The 26,642-nt window shown below is 37.7% G+C and overlaps 4 protein-coding genes across 5 annotated transcripts; 2 read left to right on the forward strand and 2 right to left on the reverse strand.

Annotated features, from left to right (window-relative positions):
• Positions 1-465: 465 nt before the first annotated feature.
• Positions 466-3,771, forward strand: LOC135673202 (profilin-like). Its single transcript, XM_065182000.1, has 3 exons — positions 466-709; positions 2,553-2,690; positions 3,379-3,771. The coding sequence occupies exons 1-3, from the start codon at positions 587-589 to the stop codon at positions 3,511-3,513; spliced, it is 396 nt and encodes a 131-aa protein (XP_065038072.1). The 5' UTR covers positions 466-586; the 3' UTR covers positions 3,514-3,771.
• Positions 3,772-6,506: 2,735 nt separating this feature from the next.
• Positions 6,507-8,529, reverse strand: LOC135673201 (protein IQ-domain 26-like). Its single transcript, XM_065181999.1, has 3 exons — positions 7,915-8,529; positions 7,437-7,646; positions 6,507-7,361 (listed from the first exon to the last, which is right to left on the reverse strand). The coding sequence occupies exons 1-3, from the start codon at positions 8,302-8,304 to the stop codon at positions 6,672-6,674; spliced, it is 1,290 nt and encodes a 429-aa protein (XP_065038071.1). The 5' UTR covers positions 8,305-8,529; the 3' UTR covers positions 6,507-6,671.
• A 12,378-nt stretch (positions 8,530-20,907) lies between these two features.
• On the reverse strand, positions 20,908-22,226 carry LOC135674917 (transcription repressor MYB5-like). The gene is made up of 2 exons (XM_065185182.1): positions 21,743-22,226; positions 20,908-21,667 (listed from the first exon to the last, which is right to left on the reverse strand). Exons 1-2 carry the CDS (start codon positions 22,066-22,068, stop codon positions 21,097-21,099), a joined length of 897 nt encoding a protein of 298 aa, XP_065041254.1. The 5' UTR covers positions 22,069-22,226; the 3' UTR covers positions 20,908-21,096.
• A 497-nt stretch (positions 22,227-22,723) lies between these two features.
• LOC135673205 (uncharacterized) lies at positions 22,724-26,189 on the forward strand. Of its 2 annotated transcripts, none has more exons than XM_065182004.1 (2): positions 22,724-23,049; positions 24,237-26,189. In XM_065182004.1, the coding sequence occupies exon 2, from the start codon at positions 24,554-24,556 to the stop codon at positions 26,105-26,107; it is 1,554 nt and encodes a 517-aa protein (XP_065038076.1). In that variant the 5' UTR covers positions 22,724-23,049; positions 24,237-24,553; the 3' UTR covers positions 26,108-26,189. The 2 variants fall into 2 exon arrangements, with proteins under 2 accessions (XP_065038076.1, XP_065038075.1); XM_065182003.1 differs by having other exon boundaries at positions 22,748-23,049; positions 24,121-26,189.
• Positions 26,190-26,642: the final 453 nt, after the last annotated feature.

The following is a 26,642-nucleotide window of genomic DNA, read 5'->3' on the forward strand; positions in this document are numbered from 1 at the left end:
AAATCATCCCCGCATATGATTTCTTGTTCATTGTTTTGGAATGTTAATGTGACGAAAGAAATAATAGTACGACAAAATCTCTCCGATTTAATATTTACATTTTTATTTTTAAAATAACTATCACTCAATAAAAATAGCAAAACTCACCAAATTATAAGAATGAACCCAATTCATCCCCTCCTATGATTTCATATTTATTGTTCACCACTTACCCTTCTCGAAACAAAATTCACCTTTTACCAAAGCCAAATTAAGGTAGATTTGTGATTTATCTATATGAAAATTAAAATAAAATTACAAATCATAAATTTTAGATTTTGTTTTTCCCATCACGACCGTCCATTATTTCTCATCCGTTCGTTCATTGATGGAATTGATCTGTCCGCGTGGGCTCCACACGATTTGCGTCGGAATTCTGACGCTACCTCTGCCCGCATTCCTCGCTATAAATCCCCCCACATCTTGCCATTTGGTCCGAAAGAGCGAGTGAGCGAGCGGGCGAGAGAGCAGCGGCAGCAGTAGCAGCAGCGGTAGACCGAAGGGAGAAGAAAGAGGAGCGGTTTTTGGAGAGGAAAGGGGAGTGAAGATGTCGTGGCAAGCATACGTGGATGACCATCTCATGTGCGAGATCGACGACATGCAGCTCACGGCCGCCGCCATCCTCGGCCTTGACGGTAGCGTCTGGGCCCAGAGCGCCACCTTCCCACAGGTATGAGTTCTCCTCCATCGTCGCTTGACCTATTCCTGTGTTGTTGACGGATCAGATCCCCGCTCCCTTGGGTCCTGCACTCCTCATTTGTGTGTGGTTGCGTGGGATCGATTGTTTCTGTCCAGTAGCCTCCTTGTTCGATTTGAGAGATCTGATGGTTCACAGAAAGAAATCAAAAAAATGGAATTATGTTTATCCTAATGAGTTATTCATTCATTTTTATTGTTCTTTTAGGATTTTGTTCTGGTTGTCGCTTGGTGGTCGGGGGTTTTAGTCTCGGAACCTATGGATCAAAAAAGAAAAAAAAAAAAAAAAAAGATCTCACCTTGATGTCTTCCCTTATTGTTTTTAGCCCTTTCTTTTCTTTCTGGAGTGGGTCGGATTGTATGAAAGAGATTCCAGCTTGCATGCCGTAAAATCGGATGCACCCTTTATTTATTGTCTTTTTTAGATGTTTTCTGCCGCGGAACTATGGCCCTGTTTATTCATCATAAATTCGATTTACACCAATTTGATATTGCCTATTGGCGAGAAGGAAAAAAAGAAATTAATTCTAACTTGTTGGTGAATCCATCAACATAATAGTTGTAGAATAATTAGGTGGTGGGTAAGCAGCAGCAATTGATGGAGGTGAGTTTAATGATTAAGCGTTGTTTAGCGTGGGCCACCATCTGGGGGCTTCAATCTACACTTCCAATCACATGGGACTGTGAGATCTTTTGCTTTTGATCGTGTATATTGTGACCTAGGGTCAGTTGATGATGGATGGATTACAGGCATATATCTTTTGGGATGTGATAGAATGGTAGGACACATGCTTTTGCATGCATTGCCAGCAGTAGGTATTCTCTGAAAGTTATGATTTTGCAGTTCCCTCTTGATCATTAAGTAATCAACAGATCATTTATCTATGTAACTAATATACACATTTTCTTTGACTATTTTTCCTATGCTTTCTGATTGTTGAATTCACTATTGTTCTGTTATCGTGATATTAAAAATGGCATCCTTATTAAACAATTTCTTGATCTTAATGTTTGGTGTGACTAATGAACTCTGTTTTGCCGTTGTCACATGAAACCCGAGCTTAGTCCCCAAATTTGAAGTGAGACAATGGTTATATGACCACTAACTTGCTGTTATGGTTTTCTACACATGAATTCGCTACTCTTGCCTTGAATATACTTCTTATATATGTCCTTCTGTCTATGTGTTACAAGGAATCTTCATTTGGTGATATATGTCAACAAATTTATGCGTCTTAAAGACTACTAACTTCTACATGTCATTCATCTGTCAGGAGAAACTTAATTTAATTTTGTATGATGTTATTGAGTTGTCACATTACTTTTTGTTTTGCCATGTTACATAATAAACAACATTTAGCTGCCACTTGGTGCATATTTATCTTATTAGTACTTAAGATATTCCAATATGGATTATTCTTGTAAATTATATGTGGCATATCGTGGAACAGCAAAATTCACTTATTCTAGTTTTGTTAATCCGACTTTTAAAATAGCTGGAGAAAAGGGAAGAAGAAAGAATAATGTAAGGTACCCTTTTTTCTGTTCCTCTTGTTTTCTATGGTTAGAGGCGGGGTTGGGAAAAAAATAGTGAATAATCAGTTTTCTGGATTTTATATGGACGGTTAAGTGGCTCCTTTTCCTTGACTGCCAGCATATTTAAACATGATAATGTACATGGTCATGGTTCTATGGAGTTTTTTTTTCTTGTCTTATTTTTTGTATTATTATGGTTCTATGGTTCTATGGAGTTCTATGGAGTTTTTTCTATATATATTGCATATATCATCTGTTGATGAGTTGCCTTCTCAATACAGTTAAAACCTGAAGAGATTACTGCAATAATGACTGACTTTGAAGAGCATGGTTCCCTTGCACCAACTGGATTATATCTTGGCGGGATAAAGTACATGGTTATCCAAGGCGAGCCAGGTTCTGTAATTCGAGGGAAGAAGGTCAGTGATCCATTAGTTATCTATGAGCTAAAATACTTTTGCAGTTTGTTAGACTCATAATATTCATTTAAGTCTTTTAACTATGACCTCCAATAATATACTAGGTCTTAAATGCCACAAAGAATTTACACAATCTGACATTTAAAGATGTGTACTTGGGCATTTCTTGTCTAAGGAGTTATAGTTGATTATCATGATTAGACCTGTTTTTGTGTGTGTTTGTAGGAAAGTTTTGGTAGTCAATGATGGATATCTCTCAACTGGTTTACATAGCAAACTTGTAGTGCTTTAATTGGTTTGACCAAGTATATTCTTAAACTTTAGAGGAGATCTATTACCTATCTAACTATGACATACGTGTATCCGAGCAGTTGCCTTCTTTCTTTAAAATCTTCAAGTTGGTATTTTGGCGGGGTGGAACTTGTAGCTGTATACTTTGGTTTGATAAGTTAGCAATCCTGGATGCCATGTTTTCTTTAGATGGTCAAGTGGAATGAAGCTACTCTTTTTTCTATGGTGAAATGTCTTGATTTCATAACTCAAATTAATTTGTATTGCCATGTTCCATAATCAGATTCATTTTGAAATCTTGTATAGTATCATTAACTTCTTGTACCACTGGCTAATCAAAGCTTTTGTATAGTATCAATGACTTGATCTTGAATTCTCTGTTTGACTTGACTTTCAGGGTGCTGGTGGTGTCACCATCAAGAAGACCAATCTGGCTTTGATAATTGGTATATATGAAGAGCCGATGACTGGTGGCCAGTGCAGCATGATTGTCGAGAGGCTTGGTGATTATCTTTATGATCAGGGTTTTTGAATTTGGTATCGATGCATTGGATCTTCTTATTTTGGTATTCCGTGAATGAGCTTGCAACGTACCTAATCATCTTGAACTCAATTTGGAAATTTATCAGAAGTCTTGTTGGTCTAGTCTGTTGGCATGGTATGTAAGTTACGTGACTTTTATCCGTTTCATTTATCATGCTGAGGTCGTCTATATTCTCAGACAAGTTTCCTGGAAGTTTGATGTAGATTTGACATATATGTGCATGGCTAATGTGGTACCTTTATAGTATTCTGGCACTGCTCTTGGTTTGGCATGTCCATGAATGCAAAATGTGTTGCTAATTATGATTCTTAGTGTGTATTCATTAAGAGATGCAATCTATAAATGAGAAGAAAAAAAATGGATTGCTTATGCAATATGGTAGATTGTTGGTGTTCTCCCCAGTTGACAGGTTTCTGATCAATCAAAAATAAAACTAGGATTATTAGCATAGCCAGAGTGATATTTGTCAAAGCTAGCAAGATGGATGCTAAGACTAATGTATGGTTGGTTCCATACTAGTTTTCAAACTAATGTATCGTACTACTTCCAGGGTCTGATATTTATCTTGTTGATCACTAGATTATACTTTGAAAAATGCTCTTTATGTTATATATATATATGCCAAATTAAGCTCATGTCTGCTATAGATCTAAGAGACCAAGTAACATGTCCTGGTTCTCTTCTGAACTGTTCTATTGTGTCCCAAATCAAAAATATAATAATCTTTACAGTTTGCAGTAAAAAGGTAGGGTATAGGTGCATTCTCTGTAGGTCTGGAGCAAGGGATTATGCAAGGATTGGACCTGCAGTGTTTACTATACTCAAGTGTTGTTTGTGCTAGAAGAGCTACAACAACAAAAATAATGGGCAGTAACTTTTACATTTGACAGAAAGGATGAACTTTATATGTAAATTCACAGCATTCTGGTCAGTAACAGTTATTTTCTAAGAACATGATAGAGAACTACATCTGCTTGGCTGTTGTATACCCACATTATCATCATCACAGACAGCAGGAGCAGAAATAATTGCTGGCAATTGTTGGGCAAGGAATCATGATCTTGTACAAAATGACCACCAGACAACCACATTGACAAGCATCAACAGTGCAGCCCAATGGGACTCTCTTCATCTTGTGCTTTCATCAGAAGAGGAGGTTAAAAATGAATAGAATTGCTGTATATGTTTTAAGTCAATAGAGTCTGATGATTTAAATTGCTTCCCTACAAGTAGAAATCACATGAATTCCATTATCATTCAGAAGACTGTCTGCGAGCCTGAGGTTGAGATAATTATCATCAAGTAAAACACCACTACATTTTGTGGACTGCATGCATTCCCCCACAGAATCTTACCCTACCCAACTTTGATCTCCGATTTAACGATAAAAGGAGGAACTCTATTTAATTCTAGCTATAATCTTGATTGATAGTTCTCAAGGTTTGAATGGTTCATTGCTTGAAATTAGAACTCCGAAGAGACTAGCATGATCAGACATTTGGTTTGCTTTTTTTTGACATCAACAAATTGCAGCAGCTTTTGTACGGCAGAGGTCATTACTCACCTTATTTACTGCATCAGTTTAGTGGGCACCAATATATCATGAAGAGACTTTGGGACCTCTCACCTTCAGGATTGAGATTCTTGAACTTGGTGGTCCAGAAATGGAGAGAATCCTCTTCGTCAGCTCTCACTATAAGCTTCTGTTGTGTGGCAAACCCTCTCTCTCTCTCTCTCTCTCTCTCTCTCTCTCTCTCTCTCTCTCTGGGTCTGACCGACACTGGGAACTGTGCAGGAGCGGGGGTGTGTCAGCCATATCTCTCCCGGAGGACAGCTTCTGTGCTCCTGTTGCGTGCCCAGAGATGAGTCCTGGTCAAGTTGCCATGGCCACCCAGCCACTGCATTGCATCATGAGAGCACAGTTTAAAGATAAGCTGTCGTGGAGACAAGAGTTCTCCTCGGAGTGAGCATTTCACTTGGGGAGATAAGGCAAAAATGATGCGAAGGTTGGGCCCTTCTCGCCTTCAAGAGAGGAGGGGACGATTGACTGGACGAAGTTTAGGACAGAGTGACCGGAGGAGGGAATATGCCGGTCTGTGCCTGCACAGTGCGCACACTTCCAAACATTCACCAATTAAATCGATCACAAACGACTGCCGAAAAGAAACTTGGAACAGATTCTCATGATCTCCATGCTCGGTCATCTGCACGTCTGAACTCCCACTCGATCTCTCTCTCCCTCTGTTGCAGTGTAAGCGTCAGATTTGACCTGTCCGACCAAGAAAAAGGATGATGTCTGCTGATTCGATACTCTCTGAGATCCGTTAGTTCATGATCTGTTGCTATCAATAATGCAGAAACACAGAGGCAACAAACCAAGAGCTCGAAGAAAGTCATCAATGGAGCGTGGGAATCCAATCACTCATCGACATGTTTGGCAAAGCGGTACGTCAGAGAGGTAAAGTTTCTTGGGCATTAGCCATGGACTGCAGTGTCTGGTCACGTAACTTTATCCACCATTCACGTAACTTTCTCCTCCCTTTAATGATGACAGCTACGTAGGAGATGTCACATCTTGTAGATGGAGCTGGGACATGTGGATCCCATCACATCAGATCGGTGAGACGTGAAATCATCGTCAAAGGTGATTCAACCGATCTAATATATATATATATATATATATATCCATTTCTTCCAACAATACAAAAACATGTGTGATCAGTGGCACAGTAATAAGTCTGTAATATTGCGAGTCCTTCAATGCTGAGTTATTTCTTGCTTTTTCTGAGAGAGACAGAGAGAGAAAGAGTCGATTCAGATATATCGGCATCATCGGACCGTTCCTACACCCCTACAATTCTGACCTCCGGCTGGATCTGTCGATATAAACTTCAAAGCAATCCTCCGCCTTGCCAGGGAAAAAGGAAAGATGATGGCATCTGTTGACTTACGACTATTCTGATCTATGGTTGACCTACATGAGCAAGAACAAGAATAATAATTTTCTTGACGTAGAAATAATCATGACATTCTATGAACAATCTCATCCAAAGTGTTCGCACAAACAGGAAAAGAGAACACAGGCAGAGGAAGAAGATAAGGTCATCTCTAGCCTTCCTCTTATTGACCTTACAGACTCCCTTGCATCACCACAGTCTCTGCAAGTAGATTTCCTTCTCTGTTTCCTTCCGTGGCTCCGAGGACCTGTCGAGCCTTTCGACCACTGCTCTCTTAAAGCTAAATGCCTCTTGGGCTTGAGGGCAGGATTTCTGCATTCCAACTCCACCCAAATTAGCCTTGACCTCCACGTTTACCTCGCCCAGAGGCTGTCTCTTTCTCGTCCTTGGATCTGGCAGGTGCTTCAGTGCACTGAGGTGCCTCAGCTTTGCCTTGGATGACTGCGTGCTTGCCATGTACTTGGGAGAGTCTGATACGTTCGCATACTGCCGAAGACCTCCCTCGCCACCGCGCACGCTCTTCGCCGGAGTGGCAGCCTCGTCGAAACCGGGTGCGGTCATGTATCTGGGTGTGCTGTGCGCGGTGGCTGAGAGCCGGCATTGCTCGCCGTTGACGCACCAGTCGTTATTCTCTTGGAAGTTCCGGCGGCTGGGGACAGAGATTCGTGCTGGAATTTGGCATGCGATTGGAGAGGAGGATGCGTGCAGAGGCAAGTCATCCGTCGGATCGGTAGCACAGGAAGTAGCAGCTCGACAGAAAGATCTCAACTTTGGATGGCATGTATCGATCTCGACGATCTTTGGGCTTCTGCTGAGGGTGGCAGTGTCAAGGCTGGTCGAGAGCCTCAACTGCTCGCCTCGGGTATCATTGATCCTTTCCTGTGATCAAAGGTTGAAGGAAGCTAAGCATCGTTAGCTCATGAGATCGAGCTGTGATCAGGAACTGTAACATACCGAGGATCTTCGACGGCGGAATTCAGCCGGTGGAAAGCATCTGTCATCTGGGAGAAGATCTCGAGATCTTGGCGCTCGAACAGTGGCCTGAGATCTGGCGAGAGCTTGAACGCTGTGAAGAGATGCAGCGGCTTGCTTACGAACAAGATAGCCTCTAACCAAGGCTTGCAATTTGACTAACCCCTTGAGAGCTCGCAGTGCTTTCCTTGCCTTCAAATGATGCAAAGGAAATCTTTAATTGTTACCATGCAAGGAACGTAGAATGGGAAGAACAGTAACGTAAAGCCGAGAAAGATGTATCGTCTATTGAATGAAATGTGAAACCAGAAAGATGAAGAGAATCAAAGAGGAATTGCTCGCAAAACAACTGAAGAAAGAAGCAGACGAAGAGGGAAAATAGAAGCACAACATAACAGCGAGAGAGAATCTTCACATGCATTTGGCTACCAAAACGACATGAAGTCAATAGATTCGTCACCAGGTATCCCCTGAATACTGTTTGGATCTTGACCGCCGCCAACCGAGCGGAGCCGAACGAGGTGGTGGCGCTCCCCCGGCTGGTGAGACGCACCATGGCCACCGCAGCCCGCGCCGCTGCAACCGCTGCATCGGCCGCAGCAGCGGTCGCGGCCGCCACGGCGATGGCGTGCTTGCTCTGCTCCTCCCCGCTCTGCTCATAGGACCTCAACCATGCCGCCATCGAAGCATTCTGGCCCGACGCAACATCGCCGGAGTCCCGCGACCTCCTAAAGCTCCATCTTTTCTTCTCTGTCCTCTCCTCGCCGCCGCAGCCGGGGCTGCCCTTCGTCTCCTTGTTCTCCTTACTGCCTCCCCAGAGGCTCCGCAGCCACCACGTCGCCCGACCCATCTCCCGGCTGTCGGAACCTACCAAACTCTCGCGGGATCACGAATCTGCTGCGTTGAGGTTCTGCAAAGAGAGAGAACATATATATAGAGAGAGAAAGATGCCTCTCTGAGGTGGTGAAAAGATCAAAACGCAGCGGTAGATGGGAAGTTCAAAGGAGAAAAGAACTCCGCATCAGAAGACAAAAGAATTACACAGGATTAAAGGGAGGGACGCAGGGGCAGGAAATGTAGGATTCCCCACCACCCGAGCCCATGGATCCAGTAGATACCGAGACACAAAACACAAGGTTGAAACATTAGAGAACGAAAATGACAGCAAAGAGGTAGGTCCGAGAGTGGGGAAGGGATCGGTAGATGATCTCAAATTCAAACAAGACATGAGTGGAGGAGGCTTTGCTGGTTGTCTACTTGTTAGCTTCAGCTGACTTGGGAGCTTTTGCTCGATAGATGGCGCGACGAAGTCGTGTCTTAACAGTCCTGTTGGTCTTATCAGATCCTAACATTTGTTGTCTCGGGACTCGGACATGAGTGCTAACGCTCTCGCTTCTGATTCTTCCGATAACGATGGCCAGAGGTGAGAGCAAAGCTAACCGCAACTGTAAATAGGAAGCTCAAAGAAGAAAAGAATGAATTTGTACCACAAAACTGAAGTTTCCATATTGTTATTCGAGATCGTAGATTATACGTACTGTATACAGATAGATAAACATCAACAATAGACTCCAAGCAAATCAAAATGAAGCAAAAGTTCAAATGACCAATCCAAATGACAGAGTTAGAATCCAACTCGAGATTCATTTGAACTTTTCCTGCTGACTGCTTCCTGCTGGAGGAACAAAGAAGGACAAGGTGAAGTTACTACAGTTATTGGAAGACAAAACACACATGAATAGCTCCTATCGGAAGTGGACAACTACAGGTAAAACCAACTTCACTTACAGAGGTTGCAGAAGGTTCAGTAACTCTCCGGAACATGCAACTCTTACCAGTGGAAACATTCATGCTGCAAGTAGTAAAGGTGGAAAAGCAATACTGCATCAATTAAAAAACAGAGGATGCCAAAGTTCTGCATCACAATTAAATGTATTTTGGATCTTAACATACATCCTTTGGTTTCTTTCAATTGTCTGGAATGTGAATTGTGGAGGAACAAGTATTGACACACACACATTAAGTGAAGTTAAATGCAGGGAGTTGAAACTCAATTACTTACCATGGCAGAACAGTGTAAGGTGACAAAAAGACTTGGTCCCCTGGAACAACACCATATTCTACAAATTTTCCAAAGAAACCAAAATTGCTACCATGACAAATCATATCCCTATATGCATAAGTCATGAATTAAAATTTTATAAAAAAATTACATTAAATTTTTTATTTGGATTTTGGATGTTATTGTAAGGATGTCTCTTTATATGATGAAGATCAGAATCTTGGAAGAAAAAAGAGAGAGAAAAGAAATCCATTGCCGCGACAAGCCGAGCCATGGCTTGCCGTCAGCGCATGTTTGTATCCTGCAGCAATTTGGTCGGCGGCGTGTGGTGGTAAACGGTCAAGCAAATTCGCTCGAGGATAAGAGAGACAGAGGGATGTTGGAAGAGAATAAAAGAGAGAAAAGGAAGAAAGGAAAGAATAAGAAACAAAAAAAGGGTGCGATTTGCTGTTTTGTGAGAGAAGTGGGAAAAGAAAACAGTTTGCTGCAACGCAGTAAAAGATGCGAATGCGAGGAAGAAGAGAGTGGGGAAGAAGAGGACAGTGGTGGCGCCCGGGCGAGCGTGACACCGTGCGACACACAGAACAGAAGGAGAAAGGCTTAGAGGGAAAAAGAAAAAGAGAGAAAATTTTATTGCAAGAGGGTTAATAGGAAGGACAAAGATGTTATAAAAAGCTTAGTTGTATGTGATGTTAATCATATTAGCATTTTAAAATATTATATTTTTATATGATTATTAATTGGTACTTTTTATATTATTTGGGAGACTAAGAAGGATTTTTTTTATTGGTATATGAAATACTTTGTTATTTCAAAGTATTGAAATTGAATATGTATGTCTGTTTTGTAAATATTATTTAAAATAAGTATTGGCTTGCAAATTATTTTATGATTTAAAATACCATGAAATTATTTTACAAAATCAATTCTGAAAAAAAATTTGCTATATGTTTCTGTGAAATATTTTGTAAAGGTCCATTCAAAATTTTAACATATGATATGTGATATTTTATTTGTCTGTTTGGTATGGCTATGATTTGGACATTATCAATATGAGTTAAATATTGATATTTGTCTAAAAACTTTTTTTTTTTTACCTTATCACATCAATAAATGTGTTACCTATGGGGTCAAACATGATTAATCATAGCCATTGTTACTAAAATAATATCTATATTGACCTTAGCTATGTATATATTGTTTAAAAAAATATATTTAAAATATGTTATTTTGGAACAAAAAAAATAGATTATTTAAAAAATATTTTATTATAAGCATATGATTTGCGCAATATATGAAGTTTAGTTTTGTTTAACTAATGTTATGATTTTTTTTATAAATAAGTTATTATAAGTTTTGCTAAGAAGTTTATTTTCTTATATCAATTTTACTGGTTTAGCTAATGCTATGATTTTTTTTTATAAATAAGTGATTTATAGGTTTCGCTAAGAAGTTTATTTTCTTCTATCAATTTTAATGGTACTTGAGTTATTAGTATTTTCTGGGCTATTGTTTGCTCATCCTCTTGTTGTTTAAAATTTTCAAATGAAAGGAGCAAGTCATAAGTTGATATTAAAGTATTTAATTTAATTATTTATTATCATATGGATTTGGATATTCTGAGTGAATAAGTAAGATCGATGATAAAATTTTACTTATGTAAATTTGGGATCATAAGTGATTTGTATCGATTTTGACCTTATTTTTCTCATAAAAAAAATTTATTAGAATTACCATGTTGTATCACTCCTGACTTTCTATTGGGTTGAGAGTATTCCAGTTTTGACATGATAAGTTCTTTATCCACAAGTTATCATAAAAATAAATGAGACAAAAAAAGATTTGATCCTAAAAACATGCCACTAAGACAAAAACTTGTTGAACAAATGAACATGGTGGAGATGGTTGTCAACATCTTGAGTAGAACAAGAATAACATAGACTAGCTAATAAATAGTAAATAACATAAGTTTTTTTTAGAAAGATAAAGTTCAACATGGATTTGCAAGAAGAATATACATTCATGGTCAAAGTTCTCACGTAACAATGTAATTATTTCTAGAGCTTAGAAAGGTCGTTCTAGTTGAGATTTAAATTATATCTTTGAAAAACTTTTTTAATTATTTTTTAAATAAGTTAATTAGATATGGTCTTTGAGATAAAGGTCGTGTTGAATCTCGGATTTTGATGATAAAGTCAATTGTAAATTGTTTGATCTAATCTATATATTGAGAAAAGTGTGCAGGATTAACTACGATAGCAATACGACATAAAGCAGGAGTTGTGCCGGAGTAAAGATCAATATCTCGTTCGGAGTTCAAGAGTTCGTCGGAAGTTCGGCCGAAACCAATCGAGAAGTCCAAGAGCTTGCCAAAGAAGCTCGTCGGAACTCGCGAAGAAGATTGTTCTAGGAGCTTGCCAAAGAAGCTCATCGGAACTCGCCAAGAAGATCGTCATAAAATCCAGGAGCTTACCGGGAGTCCGCCGGAACATTGCCAAGAGTTCGTTGGATATTCGCCGGAAGATCGTCGAAAGCACGCTAGAAAAGCAATTGACGTTCTGGAACAAGAAGACTTTGATGATGTCTTAGTTATTGTAATTAGATCATAACTTAAGTTAGGATTGGGAGGTAATCTCACTAACTTAATTAGAACCAACTGTGCCCTTAACAGGGCTGAATTGGGTCGAATTGAGCAGCCAATTCAGCCCTTGAAAATATGGTCGATAGTGGCATCGCTAGGGTCAACGGTGGCACCGCCTAGAAAGTAGTGCCCTAGGATTTCTGGGCAGTGGTACTACCCAGACCGGATAGTGGTACTACCGGTAGTAAATGCTACCAACGGTGGTACCGCCAGCAGTAAATGTTGCCAGTGGTGGTACCGCCCCTGTTCGACGGTGGTATCGCCAGAGCTCGGTCTCCGAGCTCTATCAGGTGGTGGTACTGCCCAGTAATGACGGTGGTATAGCTAGTACCCCGAAAATCCAAGATGAGAGACTTTTTTGTTCCATTTTTGAAGCCATTGAGGCCTATAAATACCTCACCATTTTCTATATAAAAGGGCACCTAAGTGTGATTATAATATTGAATCTTTGGGGTATAAAAGTGCTACAATTTTTCTCCTCCCTCTCTTAACTTTGTTACCATTCAAGAAAGAGGAGTAAAGCTTGTGAGGGTTATCTCCTAAACCCGACAAAAGGAGAAAGTGTTGTAAAAGTGATTGGCCTTCGCCTATTGAAGGAAGACCTTTAGTGGACGTTGGTGACCTCGACGGAGGAGGAATCCGAAAATGGATATAGGTCACATTGACCGAACTATTCTAAATTCTGGTTTGCATTTCCTTTTGTATAATTTACTTTAACTGCAAATCATTTCATGGCAAACTGCTTCTTCTCCTCTTGATTTCATTACAATTACGCTATCATATGTTCAAATTATTATTTTTCCAAATCGATTTCAATCGAACGTACAAAATAGTTTTCGAAATCGAAGAATTTTTTATTACACTAATTTACCCCCCACCCCATAGTGCTGCTTTTGATCCTAATAGGTCGCTTAGTTGAAATTATTATTTTATATCTATAAATATATAACATACCCCCCCCTATAGTGCTGCTCTTGATCCTAATAGGTCGCTTAGTTGAAATTATTATTTTATATCTATAAATATATAACATAGATCCATCCCCATGTAAATGTTTAAGCCTATAGGTCTTAAATAAAAAATAATTCAAGATCTTATAAATATTTTCTCTTTTAAAAGTTTAATATAGTTTTTTTTTTACTTTCACCTTGATTTTTTCTTCTTCTATTTGGCTTCATGCTATTAATATATTGTTACTACTATTTGAGAAAGAGTTACACTTGTATGTGATCTTTCCTTTTTTTTTCATATGATATCATAGCAAAAAAATATTAATCTATATTTGAAGATCTTCTTAATGAAGATGATAAAAATTTTTTGACTATGGATTATAATAATTGAGTTGGTGGATCTAGTATTGAACTTTTCGATCAATCTAACTACAAAATCTAAAAGATTTATTTATAGTCCAATCTTATATGGAAAAATCTATAGGATATAGTTAGTGAAAACATAATAATAGCACCTAATACGACAAATGAAGATAGTTGGAGGATATTAAATGTAAAAGCTGAATTAATGTTCAAGAGATCTATTTCTATCTTAATGAATAACATTATTTGTTACAAATTAGCTTCAGACATTTGAATCACTCTTGATGCATTACTCAATAAAATGAATATGACTCAAGTTTAGTATTTAAAGAACGATTTAACAAATATTGTCCGATCTCTTAATTTCTTAGTACGTTTTAAATATAAAAAATTATATTAAAAGATATCACTCGATCCAAATGAATTTATTTTTAATGCATAAAAAAATATTATATTATTTATGATCTTCGAAAAGAATATTTTTTATATTACATCTATTCGAGGTTGGGTATAACAACCATCTTTAATAGAGTTAGAAAATTTTTTTACTTCTCAAAAATCTTCAGCTTGTCAAATAATGAGAGCTTCTACTTTGTGAGAGATGAAAATGCCAATTTTACAAATAAGAAAATTGATAATGTTAAATATAAAGAAAAGAAAGATGATGATAATAGCAAGCCAGAGTCTTCTTTGAACAATGGTATAAATTGAAAGAACATCAAGTGTTATTAGTGTGAAATTAGATCATATCAAAAAAATTATCATGTTAAGATTAAAAGAGAAAATATTATAAATAAAGTAAATTATTTCAGTGCTATTGATGAAGATTGGGGTAAATATTTTATGGTTGAAGTTATTGAGTCTATGATATACATCAATTTAAAAAATGACTAGATAGTTGATTCAGGATATGATCATCATCTCATAAGCGATGATGTCAAATTCACTAATTTTTTTCAATACGAAAGCAATGATATAATTATTATGACAAATAATACTATTCACCAAGTGGAGAAAAAATATACCATCAAAATCGTAGATAAAAGTAATGATAATATTACATTAAAAAGGGTGTACCATGTTTGTGAAGAATTTTTTTATTATAAATATAATTAATATTAAAAATTATCTTCTTTTTATTTCTAATAAAATTAAAACTTATTCACAACATAAAAGAATTAAATGTAGATGTAATGCTAAAAGGTCAAAGATTTATATAATTTTGTCAACATCTAAATCTTATGTTGATGTTGATAGGATGATGATGCATCAATCTGACATGCTAGACTTGCTCTTATAATTTTTAAAATTAAATATTATAATACAAAAAATCTAGTTAATGGTCTTCCTAATCTTACTACTTCAGTAGTAATGAAGTTTGTAAAGGTAATTAATATGGCAAGGCACACAAGTTAACATTTTAATATATTACTTTCAAGGTGTAAAGTTTCCTTAGAGCTTTTTCATAGTGATCTAATGAACCTATTCAAATTCCATCTTATTCATATTCTTATGCTTCTCTTTATTAATGATTTTATAAGATTCACTTGGGTTATGAAGGAAAAATTAAGAGTTTAAGTTAACAGTTAAAAGTGTTATTGAAAGAAAATTTAAAAAGTTATGTACCAATAATAATGAGTTCACTTTTGATATATTCTTGTACTTTTACAAAGAGTATTACATAAAAAAGAACTCAAGTGCAAATACACTATAATAAAATAGTGTGGTAGAATAAAAGATTTGATATTTCGTAAGGAAGTTACCCAAAGCCTTATAGGCATAAGATATGACATGTATAATTTATATTATTAATAAAAATTTTCTTAGTCTAATCAATCTGAAATCTCCATATAAGCTCATGTTTGGTAAAAAATCAAGTGTTAATATTTCATAGTATTTGATTATCTATGTTATATTCATATACTAGACCCAAAAGAGAAACAAATGAAAGCCAAGAAATATATTTTTATTGGATATAATTAAAAGAAGAAATATTAAAAATATATGGATCCATATACACATATGTGATATCTCAAGATATTATGTTGAATGAAGTTTCTTCTTATTATCCTATACAAATAATTTTTTTTGAAAATATCAATCATAATAATGAAAATGATATATGTTCAAAACATATAGTTGAGTTTTCTTTGTCATCTAATGCTCATGTGAATTGTGGTTTATTTTCTTTCTTGTTTATATCTACCTATGGTAGAGAAAAATGATATAGGGAGTAATGATATTTATGGAGAGAAAATTTTAACATTGAAAAGATTAAAAAAAAAATTATCAAACTAGTACATTATAGCATATGTCACTACTTCTTTTCTGAACTAATTGATAATCTTAAGCTTAGATAAAGCCAAAGATGTTAAGAAGTGGGAGGAAGCCATAGAGGAAGAAATAAATGCTCCTTATAAAAATAAAACTTGTGATAAATCTTGTGTTAAAGCTTATAAATATAGATCTAATTACTTACCAATGAGTTACAAGGTAAAACATAAGTCAGATGAAAGTATGGATTATTATAAGGTAAGACTTATTAGAGGGGAGTTTTCTTTAAAATATGGAGAAGATTATAAGAAAACCTTTTAGTCCTATAGCCAATATGACATCTATTAAGACGGTGATTATTCTAGCAGTTAATTTTTTTTTTAAATTATAATATAATATTGAGAATATCTTCTTGTATGGTGAGATTGATAAGGATATTTATATGAAAAAACCATCGAGGCATACCTCTATTTTCAAACCAAATTATGCTTACAAACTCAAGAAAACCCTCTATAGGTTAAAAATTACTAAATACTTATATTTTTAAGTTTATTTTTCTTTTTTAATTCATATTCTAGCTTATTTATTAAAGAACAAGGAAGCTTACATATCATTATTCTTCTATATGTGCATAATATGATCATCACCGATAATGATGAAATAGATATTTCAAAGTTTCATGGTGATCTTTCTCTTTAGTTTAAAATGAAAGCCTTGAGGGTGATGAATACAAAAGAAGGTATATTTATCTCTCAAATAAGCTAAGCAAAGAAAATTATTGAAAAATTTAGAATTAACAAAAGTAAAAAGATTTCTACTCCACTTAATGTAAATATAAAGCTAAGTCATATTGATGATAAGGTTCTCTTCGACCCTCAATTTTTTTGTGATAGTCTTATCTACTTAATAATTACAAGATCAGATATTATATTTTTAGTTGATTATGTAAATCATTTTATGTGATATGTAAGGAAGTCACATCTTGATGCAACAAAGAAAATTTTAAGATATCTAAAACTTACCCTTGATTTAGGATTATTCTATAAAGACGCACATCTTGAATTGCTTAGTTAGTTGATATGAAAGATGATTTAGATAATCATAAATCCACTTGCTATATCTTTTCATATGGTTATACTTGTACCTTATGGTATAATAAGAAACAACAAACAACCTCCTTTTTCTATAATGAAAGTAGGATACAAGACTTCCTTGATCAAGAATATATATGGTTAAAGTGTTTGCTATCAAATTAATAAACTAACTATTTTATAATGTAATAATCAAGATGCTTTAAAATTACCTATAAATCTAATTTGTCATACAAGAACCGGGCATACTAAAATTGAATATCATTTCATCTCGGAAACAAATCATTAAAATCTTGGGGATTAAGAGCAAAAATAATATCATATATATTTTTACCAAATCTCTCTCCAATGGATTATTTAAAGATCTTCAAAACATAGACTTATATCTAACAATATACTTTAAGGAGGAATATTAGATTTTAAAGTGTATTTTTAATTTTTTTTATTATCTTTTAAATAAGTTGATTAGATAAAGCCTTAAGAGATAAGACGGTTTAAATTATTATTATATATCTATAAATAGGTATCATACATATATATATATATATATATATATATTCTTTTTTTCGTTTTCTCTTCTTATATTTGATTTGATTGATAAGCTAATAATACCTTATTACTATTATTTAAAAAAGAAATAGTGATCTATCCTGTCTCTGTTGAGACTTTTAGCTGCTACCCACCACCCCATGGACGCTTTTGGTACGCAGTTGGATCTCTCTTTCCGTCGTCCAATGAAGGAATAAAACACAGTCATCTATCATCAGCCACCGGTCAATCTATGGACACAGCAAACCAACACACTTCACAGGAGGATATCCTCTCTCACGTGATGCATGATGGGACACACATCTCAGAAGAACGCCGTCTCTTTCTCTGTACCCTTCCCCTCCGCTGAAGCAAACAAGGCCCGTCCCCTCCGCCGAAGCATACAAGGCTATCTCCCTTATGCAGAGCTGGAGCAAAGAAGTATGCATGGCTTCGTAGGTGAGTTTTCTGACACGTCTGGAGCTCTCGCAGACCTAAGGACACAATTGCCGTCGGTTCTGAGATAAGTCGGCCGTGGAAGTATGTGTTGGATAGGTTTATATAGTTTGAAAGATATGTTATATTAATTATATTTAAACTATTTTTTTTAAAAAAATTCTTTCAATAATCAATAGTTAATTTGGATTTTTTTTTTCCATAGACATTTAATCTATTTTTTTTACAACGAATATTTCTCGTTTTTTATGACAAATGAAGGGATATGCGATGTAATTCTTACAGCACTTATCACACAAAAAGAAATTGCTATCTAGATCTAATTTGTGGTTAAATCCAATTTGAGTTCAGCACTGCAAATGGAATCTGTGCGTCCTTTAGGAGCATCATTAAGTCTTCCATGTAATCTATAGATCATTTTATGATAGAGTTATATGGGTTTTCACTGATGTTGAGGATTTTCTCACAACCAAACACATTTCAACTATAATTTTTTTTTTGGGTGAAGCATTTTCTGCCCTCCCAAACAAAACAAAAGGAATGATGTTCATTATTGATACCTATTTCTAGTACAAATGGCTCCCAATTTATTGGAACCTCGTTACCAAGCAGTACGAGTACGTTAGCTTTCCAAACACAAAGGAAAATGATTTCCACTCTTCAGATTCTTTGTCATAAGAACACTGCAATTAGCAAATCAGCGGAATGCTTACAAACCTGTCACTAACATTCCTCAGTCATTTCCTCATGGTAGACATTTGCAACTCTCTTAGTTTGATTGACATGAGAAACTATAATTTGAGGATAACTGTGCAGCTACCACCACTGAGGCTTCTTATGTAGCTCTTCTTGGAATCTAATTCATGCTCGTCGAGGCTTCCTGAAAGTTGACCAACCTATAAAATGCAGAAAATAATTTCTATAGAATACATCAAAATATGATTTTGTTTTGATCCGCAAACAAGTTGTAGCATTCATATTTGATGTTTAACTGCAAGGTAAGTGAATGTGATAAGCAGTAAATGGGTCATAGATCTATTCAATATCCTTAACTTCAATAGAGATTACGTAAGATCGAAAACCTCATTGTATTATACATTTCGATTTAGATCAGACCAAATTCCATTCTATTTCTGATAGTAATCTGGCAGTCTCTGAAGTCCTGGATGAGACCAACTAACCTTCAATGTGGTTGGACTACATAAACTGGTAGCTGAAAATGCAGACCAAAGTTCCTTTCTTTTGCCCTTCTTGTGAAGAATTCAACGCACTTAAAACATTTGGTAAGAACTCCAAGAGTTTTAAGATGAATTTATCATCACCACACCAACTTCCAGTCAGACCTAAACTAACAGTCTCCTTGAAGGAGCAATAAGACTTGCATTCGAACCTGGAATTTCCCAAATGGTTCTTCAAAGTAAATGCTATTATGCCGCATCTTTTCTTTGCCCTCATTTACAAGTTCTGATCTAAAGTTAGTCTTCACATTGTAAGATTAAAACCTGAATAGTTCATCAGAACCTCACCCTTATTAGTTCCTCTATGCTCATCTTTCATATATGCAGCTCGTTGCATCTCTCTAATTCTAACACTCTTCCATAGTGATTCTAATTTGCATTTGGTTCCAGTGCTGAAACTTGCGCCTCATGGCCTTAAGAACTTAGTAGTTGATTAAAGAGACAAATACTTGTATGCCAAAATTAAGCTAGCTAGCTTAAGAATTATCAGTACTAGTTGATGATAAGAGCATCGTCATTAATTAGTCAATATTGCTGCTAATGAACTTTATATCAACCATTGATAAAGATTATTTCTCCAATATTCTTCGTTCGATGCAGACTTTAGGATCTCACCACAGTTTGTTTGGGGTCGAGGGTGCAATCTACTAAGCAAGCTCATGGCTCTCAATTCTGCTCCTGATTACCTTCTATGAACTTGATTAGTTCAGTAGTTGTCTGCTTGATGTAGTATATGAATTCATCTCACTGATGTAGTTGAGGAAAGATTTAAGGAAAGATATTCCAGCTGCCTTTACTCTCTTAGCACGCGGTTGAGATTCTTGGTCAGATCAGCTTTCCATTGTTCATATCTGACGATATTTCTGATAGCAATCATGCATGATATGCTTCCAAAATATATAAGAAGTTAGTTTTCGTTTGTTTCTTTCCATATGTTGTTCATTCTTTTCGAATATGGTGACAACCAATGCTAACCTTACATACGGATTTCCCAAAACCTGTGTGAGATCCTTGCTATATGTACTACTTGTTCCAAAATTCCATAAATTTAACTTCAGATTACCCAAATGAATCACACTCCTAATTAATCATAATAGACACAACCATGAGATAAATGTAATACTAAAGTCCAACTATAACAAATTGTGAGATTAGAGAAGTAATAAGTGTAGTGGTATTATTGAGAAGCAGTAATGTCCGAAGATTCATCATCATGAATATAGTTCTAATTGATATATCTGGACATGAAAACATCATCCATCTCCACATGATCTTATGCTATCTAATTTGTTAGATTCCTAGAAAGTTATGGTCTTACAAATGCTAATTACAATAACAAGCAGTATATCGTGAGATAAAGATTAATTTTTTGCGTACGTTAAGGCACTTGATTTCTTTCATGACATACAATTATCTTTTTGCTAGATGATGGAAGTTTCATCTGGAGAAGCAATTGTGATGACCATCTGGAGCATCAACCCAAGGTTCGTCAATTTTATCTTTTATACTGTACAGATTAAGAATCAGGACAAGGATATACACAATTGTTTTCCTGGTTCATGAGGCATTTGATCTATTTATACTGTATGTTTGCTTGGAATTCGTCTTTAACATAAGTCCATAGAATATGTTTTACTTGTGGAGACGGAACCATATATAATGCAATAGATCATATCTGCAGAGAGGATTTATATTAATTCCGCAGATATCAATGGAGCCAGCAAATGGAGAAAGCATACTACCACTTCTGCTGACGAATGATGATGCAGAATTCTTAGCAGAGCTGATCATGTAAACTATGAACACTTTTTGTAGGATATATGCCATATAATTGATGATAAGAGGCTTACAACTCAACTTGTTTCCAAGTGACAGATAAAAAGACAATATTTGGAACTCGAATACAATCAGTTGCACACCTTATATTAGTGCTAAATTTATTTGCAATAGAACACTTAAATAGTTTCTAGATCCAGAACAAATAATTAGATCCATTTGCCTGAATGATCTACGTACTGCCAGGAAAGCCGTGATTCAGATCAGCCAAAGTAAGTGAAGGCATCTTCCCACAGACCTTCAAGCGCAAAATATGGAACCGACGATGTACCTGCAGGATCTATCATCTCACTGTTCTTTTTGTTGTCGGTGGTGGTGATGGTAGTGTTATCAGCAATGTTGCTGCCATAGTTGTTATTGATATGCTGTTGCTGCATGAAGATGTCGTCGTTGACGAAAGAATCTAAGAGGTCCGAGAGGACGTCATCCGCTCCTCTTCTCCTCTCCTCCCTGCTGCCGTGAAGTGCTCGGTTTCCTTCCGACGCGAAGGCCTCGCTGGCCTGCCATCCGACACTGTCGTTGTAGTGCAGATTGAACCCATCAAGAACGCCGTTACCCGGTTCTTGAGGAACAGAAGGTATGGTATTAGGGTTTTCGGTAGGATGGTGTGGTGCTGATGGCGCAGCAGGAGCTGGATCGGTGGGGAAGGCGAAGGGCTTGTGGGTGCGTGGATCTATTCCTTGCTTGATGAGCTTTCTGCTGAGGTGGGTGTTCCAGTAGTTCTTGATCTCGTTGTCTGTGCGGCCCGGTATCCTCCCAGCTATCAGCGACCACCTGTTTGTTTTAGGGGGAGAAGAGAGGATGAAACCCTAAGAGAGAAGAGAGAGAGAGAGAGGTGCAGTTAGGTACCTGTTGCCGAGGAGGCGGTGGAGACGGAGGATGAGATCCTCCTCGTCGGGGGTGATGGGGCCGCGCTTGACGGAGGGGCGGAGGTAGTTCATCCAGCGGAGGCGGCAGCTCTTGCCGCAGCGGAGCAGCCCGGCGCGCTTCGGCAGCGTCCGCCACCGACCCTCCCCCTCCCTCCGCACGAACCTCGCCAGCACCTCGTCCTCCTCCGCCGTCCACGGGCCTCGCTTCATCCCCACCTTGCTGCAGCACGGCGTCGCCGTCCTCGTCGGCCCTCCCCGCCGCCGCTCCACCTCCATGGCATCCGATGACTGCGAGGGGCTCCTCATCGCTCTCCCTTTTTCCTTCCTCCTGATCTATATCTCTATATGGTCTTATTTGGTCCCATGCCAAGCACTAGATTTGTTGCTGTCATCATGTTGTTGGTTTGCTTCATTTTCTCCTCATCTTTCCTTGTGGCAACGCCTGCCGCGATTGCTGAATCGTCCTTTTGCTTCCGACCGTGGTAGGGACCAGTAACTGGATAGACCTCATCCACAGTGATGCAAGGAAGAAGATGTCATCCGGAAGTCCTTTCTTCCTCCCATTATTTTCGCTCTACCGAGTCTGTAAACCGAGCGATTACCAGTAACGTTGAATGCACTCTTGAATCAGAAGGGAACAGTAGATCACAGTGCACGTGATCTACATCTATCGTACTTTAAGATCCGTGCATGCAGTCGATTAGCACCCGTATTGATCCGTGCCAAAACTCGTGGACATGAACCGCGCATCCGAACCCGAGTCGAGCTAAACCAAATCCACTATTGGAGGGGTTGTAAGCGAAACAAACTTTGCACCACCAACGCCCGTTTCTTGTCGACCCGCGATTTGTCACCCCAACTTCGACCCGTGTACTTTCTCTCATATGGTTACTTGGGGGGGGGGGGGGGGGGGGGTGACGTCATCCGGGGGAGATTTCCTTTTTAGGGAAATCGCTTTTTTTGGGCCGGCGGGTGGGCGGTGGTTTGCGTGTGTTAAGGTGCGTGTATGAAGTACCTCCGACGTCTTCCCCGCAGGCGCCTTCGCCTCTGCCAATCGCTGGGTATTCTTGTCGTCCGTCTCTCAGCGTTGTTCGAGTCTGGATCTCGGACGCCCTAGTGATAGCCCGAAGCCGTCGAGAAAGCTTTCGATATTGAGATATCGGACGGATCTGACGGCGGCGAGGGTTGGGATTGATCGGATTAGGTCTGGTCTCGGAATCTTTGATCGTGATCGCAACGGGATTGAAGCTGCCCTAGTCGGTCCTTTTGGTGAAGATGGCTTAATCGGTATGATTTCTGTTCGATTTGATGCTTTAATCAGATCATGCTTTTAAGACCAATTCATTGGGTTCTCTTCTTTCCTCCCTCTTGTGATTACTTGTTTTTTCCCATTACTTATCGGGATGGTGTTGTACTGTACCTTAGATATCATTTATCTTTGTTCTCTTTTGTTGTTTGAAGCCACATGCAATTGAATTGTTATATATTGATCGGTATTTTCTTCATCGGAATAAAAGGTTCTCCCTTTTTGTTTCATACCCCTTCGATCGTGTAGGATTTTCACCAACAAACGCTTACGTTGTTGTTTGCAGATTAGGGGAATCATATATAGGTCTCGCATCAGAAATTTTTTGGTTAAATTCGAGCCTAAATCTACTCCCAGGATTTGCCTAATTCTGTCTTCTTCCTTGTTCTTATTATCAAATATCTAAAGATAGTTTTTTTTCCATCAAAATATCAAATTAGGTTTAAACTTGTATTCTACATACTATAGTTACCTCAATATTGTTTTAGTCGCTTGTTCTCAATTGTTGAATTCTTGATGCCTCCATAATTGGATATCTTTACATCTTGCAATTGTTTCCTGTTGTTCCGTGAGAAATTTTTTACCTTTCGTTTTATTTGTTGTTTATTCATTATTTTTTGAGTTCGACTGCTTTCCCTTCTTCTTGTAAGTTATTTGATTGCACCAAGAAATATCCTAGGTAATAAAGAAAGATGTATCCTAAGTGGGATGTTTATTAATCCAGATTTTGTTCCATATTTTGCAGCCAACAATTGATATCTGCTAATATCATGCTCTTAGTTGTGTTGACTTTGTAAACATCAGTACAACTAGATCTTGAAAAGTGGCTATATGTGACATGGATGTACCAGTACCGTTTCTTTTTCACAGTAACCATGATAAATTAGTACTGAAAATCAGTGTTTTCTGAATTAAAATAAATATAGAATACGGTATTCTGATGTTTGATTTATGCCCGAGCAAATTTTATTTTATGGATTAGGGCATTGAAGTAAGCATCAAAATGATCTTCATGATTAATTTATTTATTTGTGGATCTAATTCTTTTGCAGATGTATGTGGAATTTCTCTCTTTCAATTCAATGATTAGAGAAATTTATGTCCCATGATGTTCTGGATATGGCAACAACAATATTCTCTCATTTGCAAAATCTCTGGCCATTTTCAGGATCAAAGACTGATGACCTGAAAATTTCAGCTCAACTAGTTCGCAAGCTCTCAGTCCCAGATAAGACAAAGCAGTTTGTTTTTGCTCTTCGTGAACCTGATTCTGATGCCGTAGTGTATATACTAGCTGCTCAAAACTTATCACTACAATCTGCCTTAGATGCAGAATACCTCATCAAAGAAGTTCAGCCCAAAGTTGTAGTAGCTCAGATTTCCCCATCAGTGTTGGCTGATATTCGATCAGAAGAGAAGTGCTTAAGAAATGATCAAGTAAACCATGTACCAACTTCATCATTTGGGGTGCTTAAAAGATGTCTTATGGAAAAGATCAACAAAGATCACTATGAAAGTTTTGCGGGGTGTCATGTCTTGCGTGAGATTTTTGGGGTTGGATTTTATGGCCATTTCTTGGTAGCAAAGAGAGCTGCAGAAGATGTACATTCGCATTTTATGTTACTGGAATCACCATATGAGAAAGGATGTACTGCAACTTCTGTAGAAAATGACAAAGATGGAGGTCAGAGCTTTGCATTGCACATACAAACGAGTGGTTTGCTTCCTGGAAAAGTTACTTCCGCCATTTACTCAAGTTCTAAAAGAATTTGTCTTGATACTGCACTTCAGTCACAAGCAATTAGGTCACTGATTCCATCCCTTGATCTAATAATCTCGAAAGAAATTCTGTCCGACGACAATTCAGAAGTGGAATCTGGAAAAGATCGGTCAAATTGTAGTTTCAAGGTGCCCCCATTTGCACAGTCTTTTTACCCGTTACTTGCAGATCTACATCACATATTCATAGACCTTCCATATATTGCAAAAGCTATGGTTTCTGTACAGAAAATACTTGCTGATATCAATGATGGACAGCCGGTTAACACTCAAACCTTATCTAATGTCTATATCTTCAGAATTGCGATTGAAGGTGTAAGGATAGCTTTAAACAATGCTGCACGTTTACCTATGGATAGAGGAGGGAAAAGCAACTCAACAAAGTTGGAGTATTCTGAGCTCCCTTCTGAAGAAAAATCACATGTTCTTTTTGTGCAAGCTCTCAGGAGCCAAGCTAGGAAGTTTGGATCTGTGGTGGCTATAGTTGATGCAGGATGCTTGGCTGGTCTCAGGAGGCACTGGAATACATCTGTTCCTCTCAAGATTGCAGATTTAACTGATCAATGTTTCACGGAATATTATGCTCATGATCTTGATGCTAATGATGAAAAGGAGGAGGATATGAGAAAAACAGGGCTTCTGGCAGACAAGCCTGTCGTGGCATTTGGTGCCGGAGCTACAGCAGCCCTTGGTGCATCATCACTATCAAAAGCCATTCCCGCGTCAACATTCATTAAGCTTGCAACATATAAGATTCCTGCGACCTTGAAATTTGGCTTAGCAAATCTGCAAAGGGCAGCTACTATCGGACTTGGGAACATTCTTGGGTCATCAAATCCCCTCACACATGGGCTTGCAAGTGCTGGAGCCAAGACCTTGCCCTGGAAGTTCACAGTGTCAGCAGAGAAGATTCGTGCCGTGACACACACTATGATAGCATCAGCTGAGAGGACAAGCTTGTTGGCCATGAGGACATCATTTTATGAGATTATGAGGAGAAGGGGTGTCCGACCACTTAGATTTATGCCATTAGCTACTTTTAGTTGTAGCATGGTTGCTTGCACTGGACTTCTGGCTTATGGAGATCGTATTGAATGTGTTGCTGAATCATTGCCTAATGTTCCCATGATTGCTTCTTTGGGTCGTGGGCTAGAGAGCTTACGCCAGGCATCTAAGGAAGTGAGAATGACCGATGGTTCCAAGATACAGAAAGTTTTACAGACCCTCGTGTACAACTTGAAGAAAATGAGAACACAATGAAAAAGATTTGAGATATATCCTGGTTATTTGATTTTTGTTTTTAATCCATGACAATCAAAGATGCTGCATATCGGATTTTACATGATTATCTCGTCATGCATCTCCCGGTATCACGTCGGTACACATCTTCCCTTTCTTTAAACAATGTGATGATTGTAGAATGAAGGTCATCATAAGAAGCAGAAAGTGTGAGGTCTTAGGAGGCTAGCTGGTCGCAGAATATAGGAATAACATTTTTTAGTGTCTTATTACTTGTATACTCAATTATTTATCACAATGTTTGCACACAAATGAAGCTCAGAATGTTCAATGTCTGTCAATATTTTTCTCTTTTAGTTTTTTGCTTGGTGGGGGGTTGGGGCAGGGGGGGTTAAGCTGAAACACATTTTTGCCTCAATATTCAACACCTTGATCATGCTGTCATCCTGAGCAAACAATTTATATGACAACTTGGTTAAGGAAGCATTTATATTAGATCCTGGAGACCATGCAAAAGATCTCTTTTGGGTCCCTCGTTTCTGTCCAAAGCTGCTGC

Source organism: Musa acuminata, chromosome BXJ1-5 (assembly GCF_036884655.1).
Source record: "Musa acuminata AAA Group cultivar baxijiao chromosome BXJ1-5, Cavendish_Baxijiao_AAA, whole genome shotgun sequence".
Lineage (NCBI taxonomy): Eukaryota > Viridiplantae > Streptophyta > Magnoliopsida > Zingiberales > Musaceae > Musa > Musa acuminata.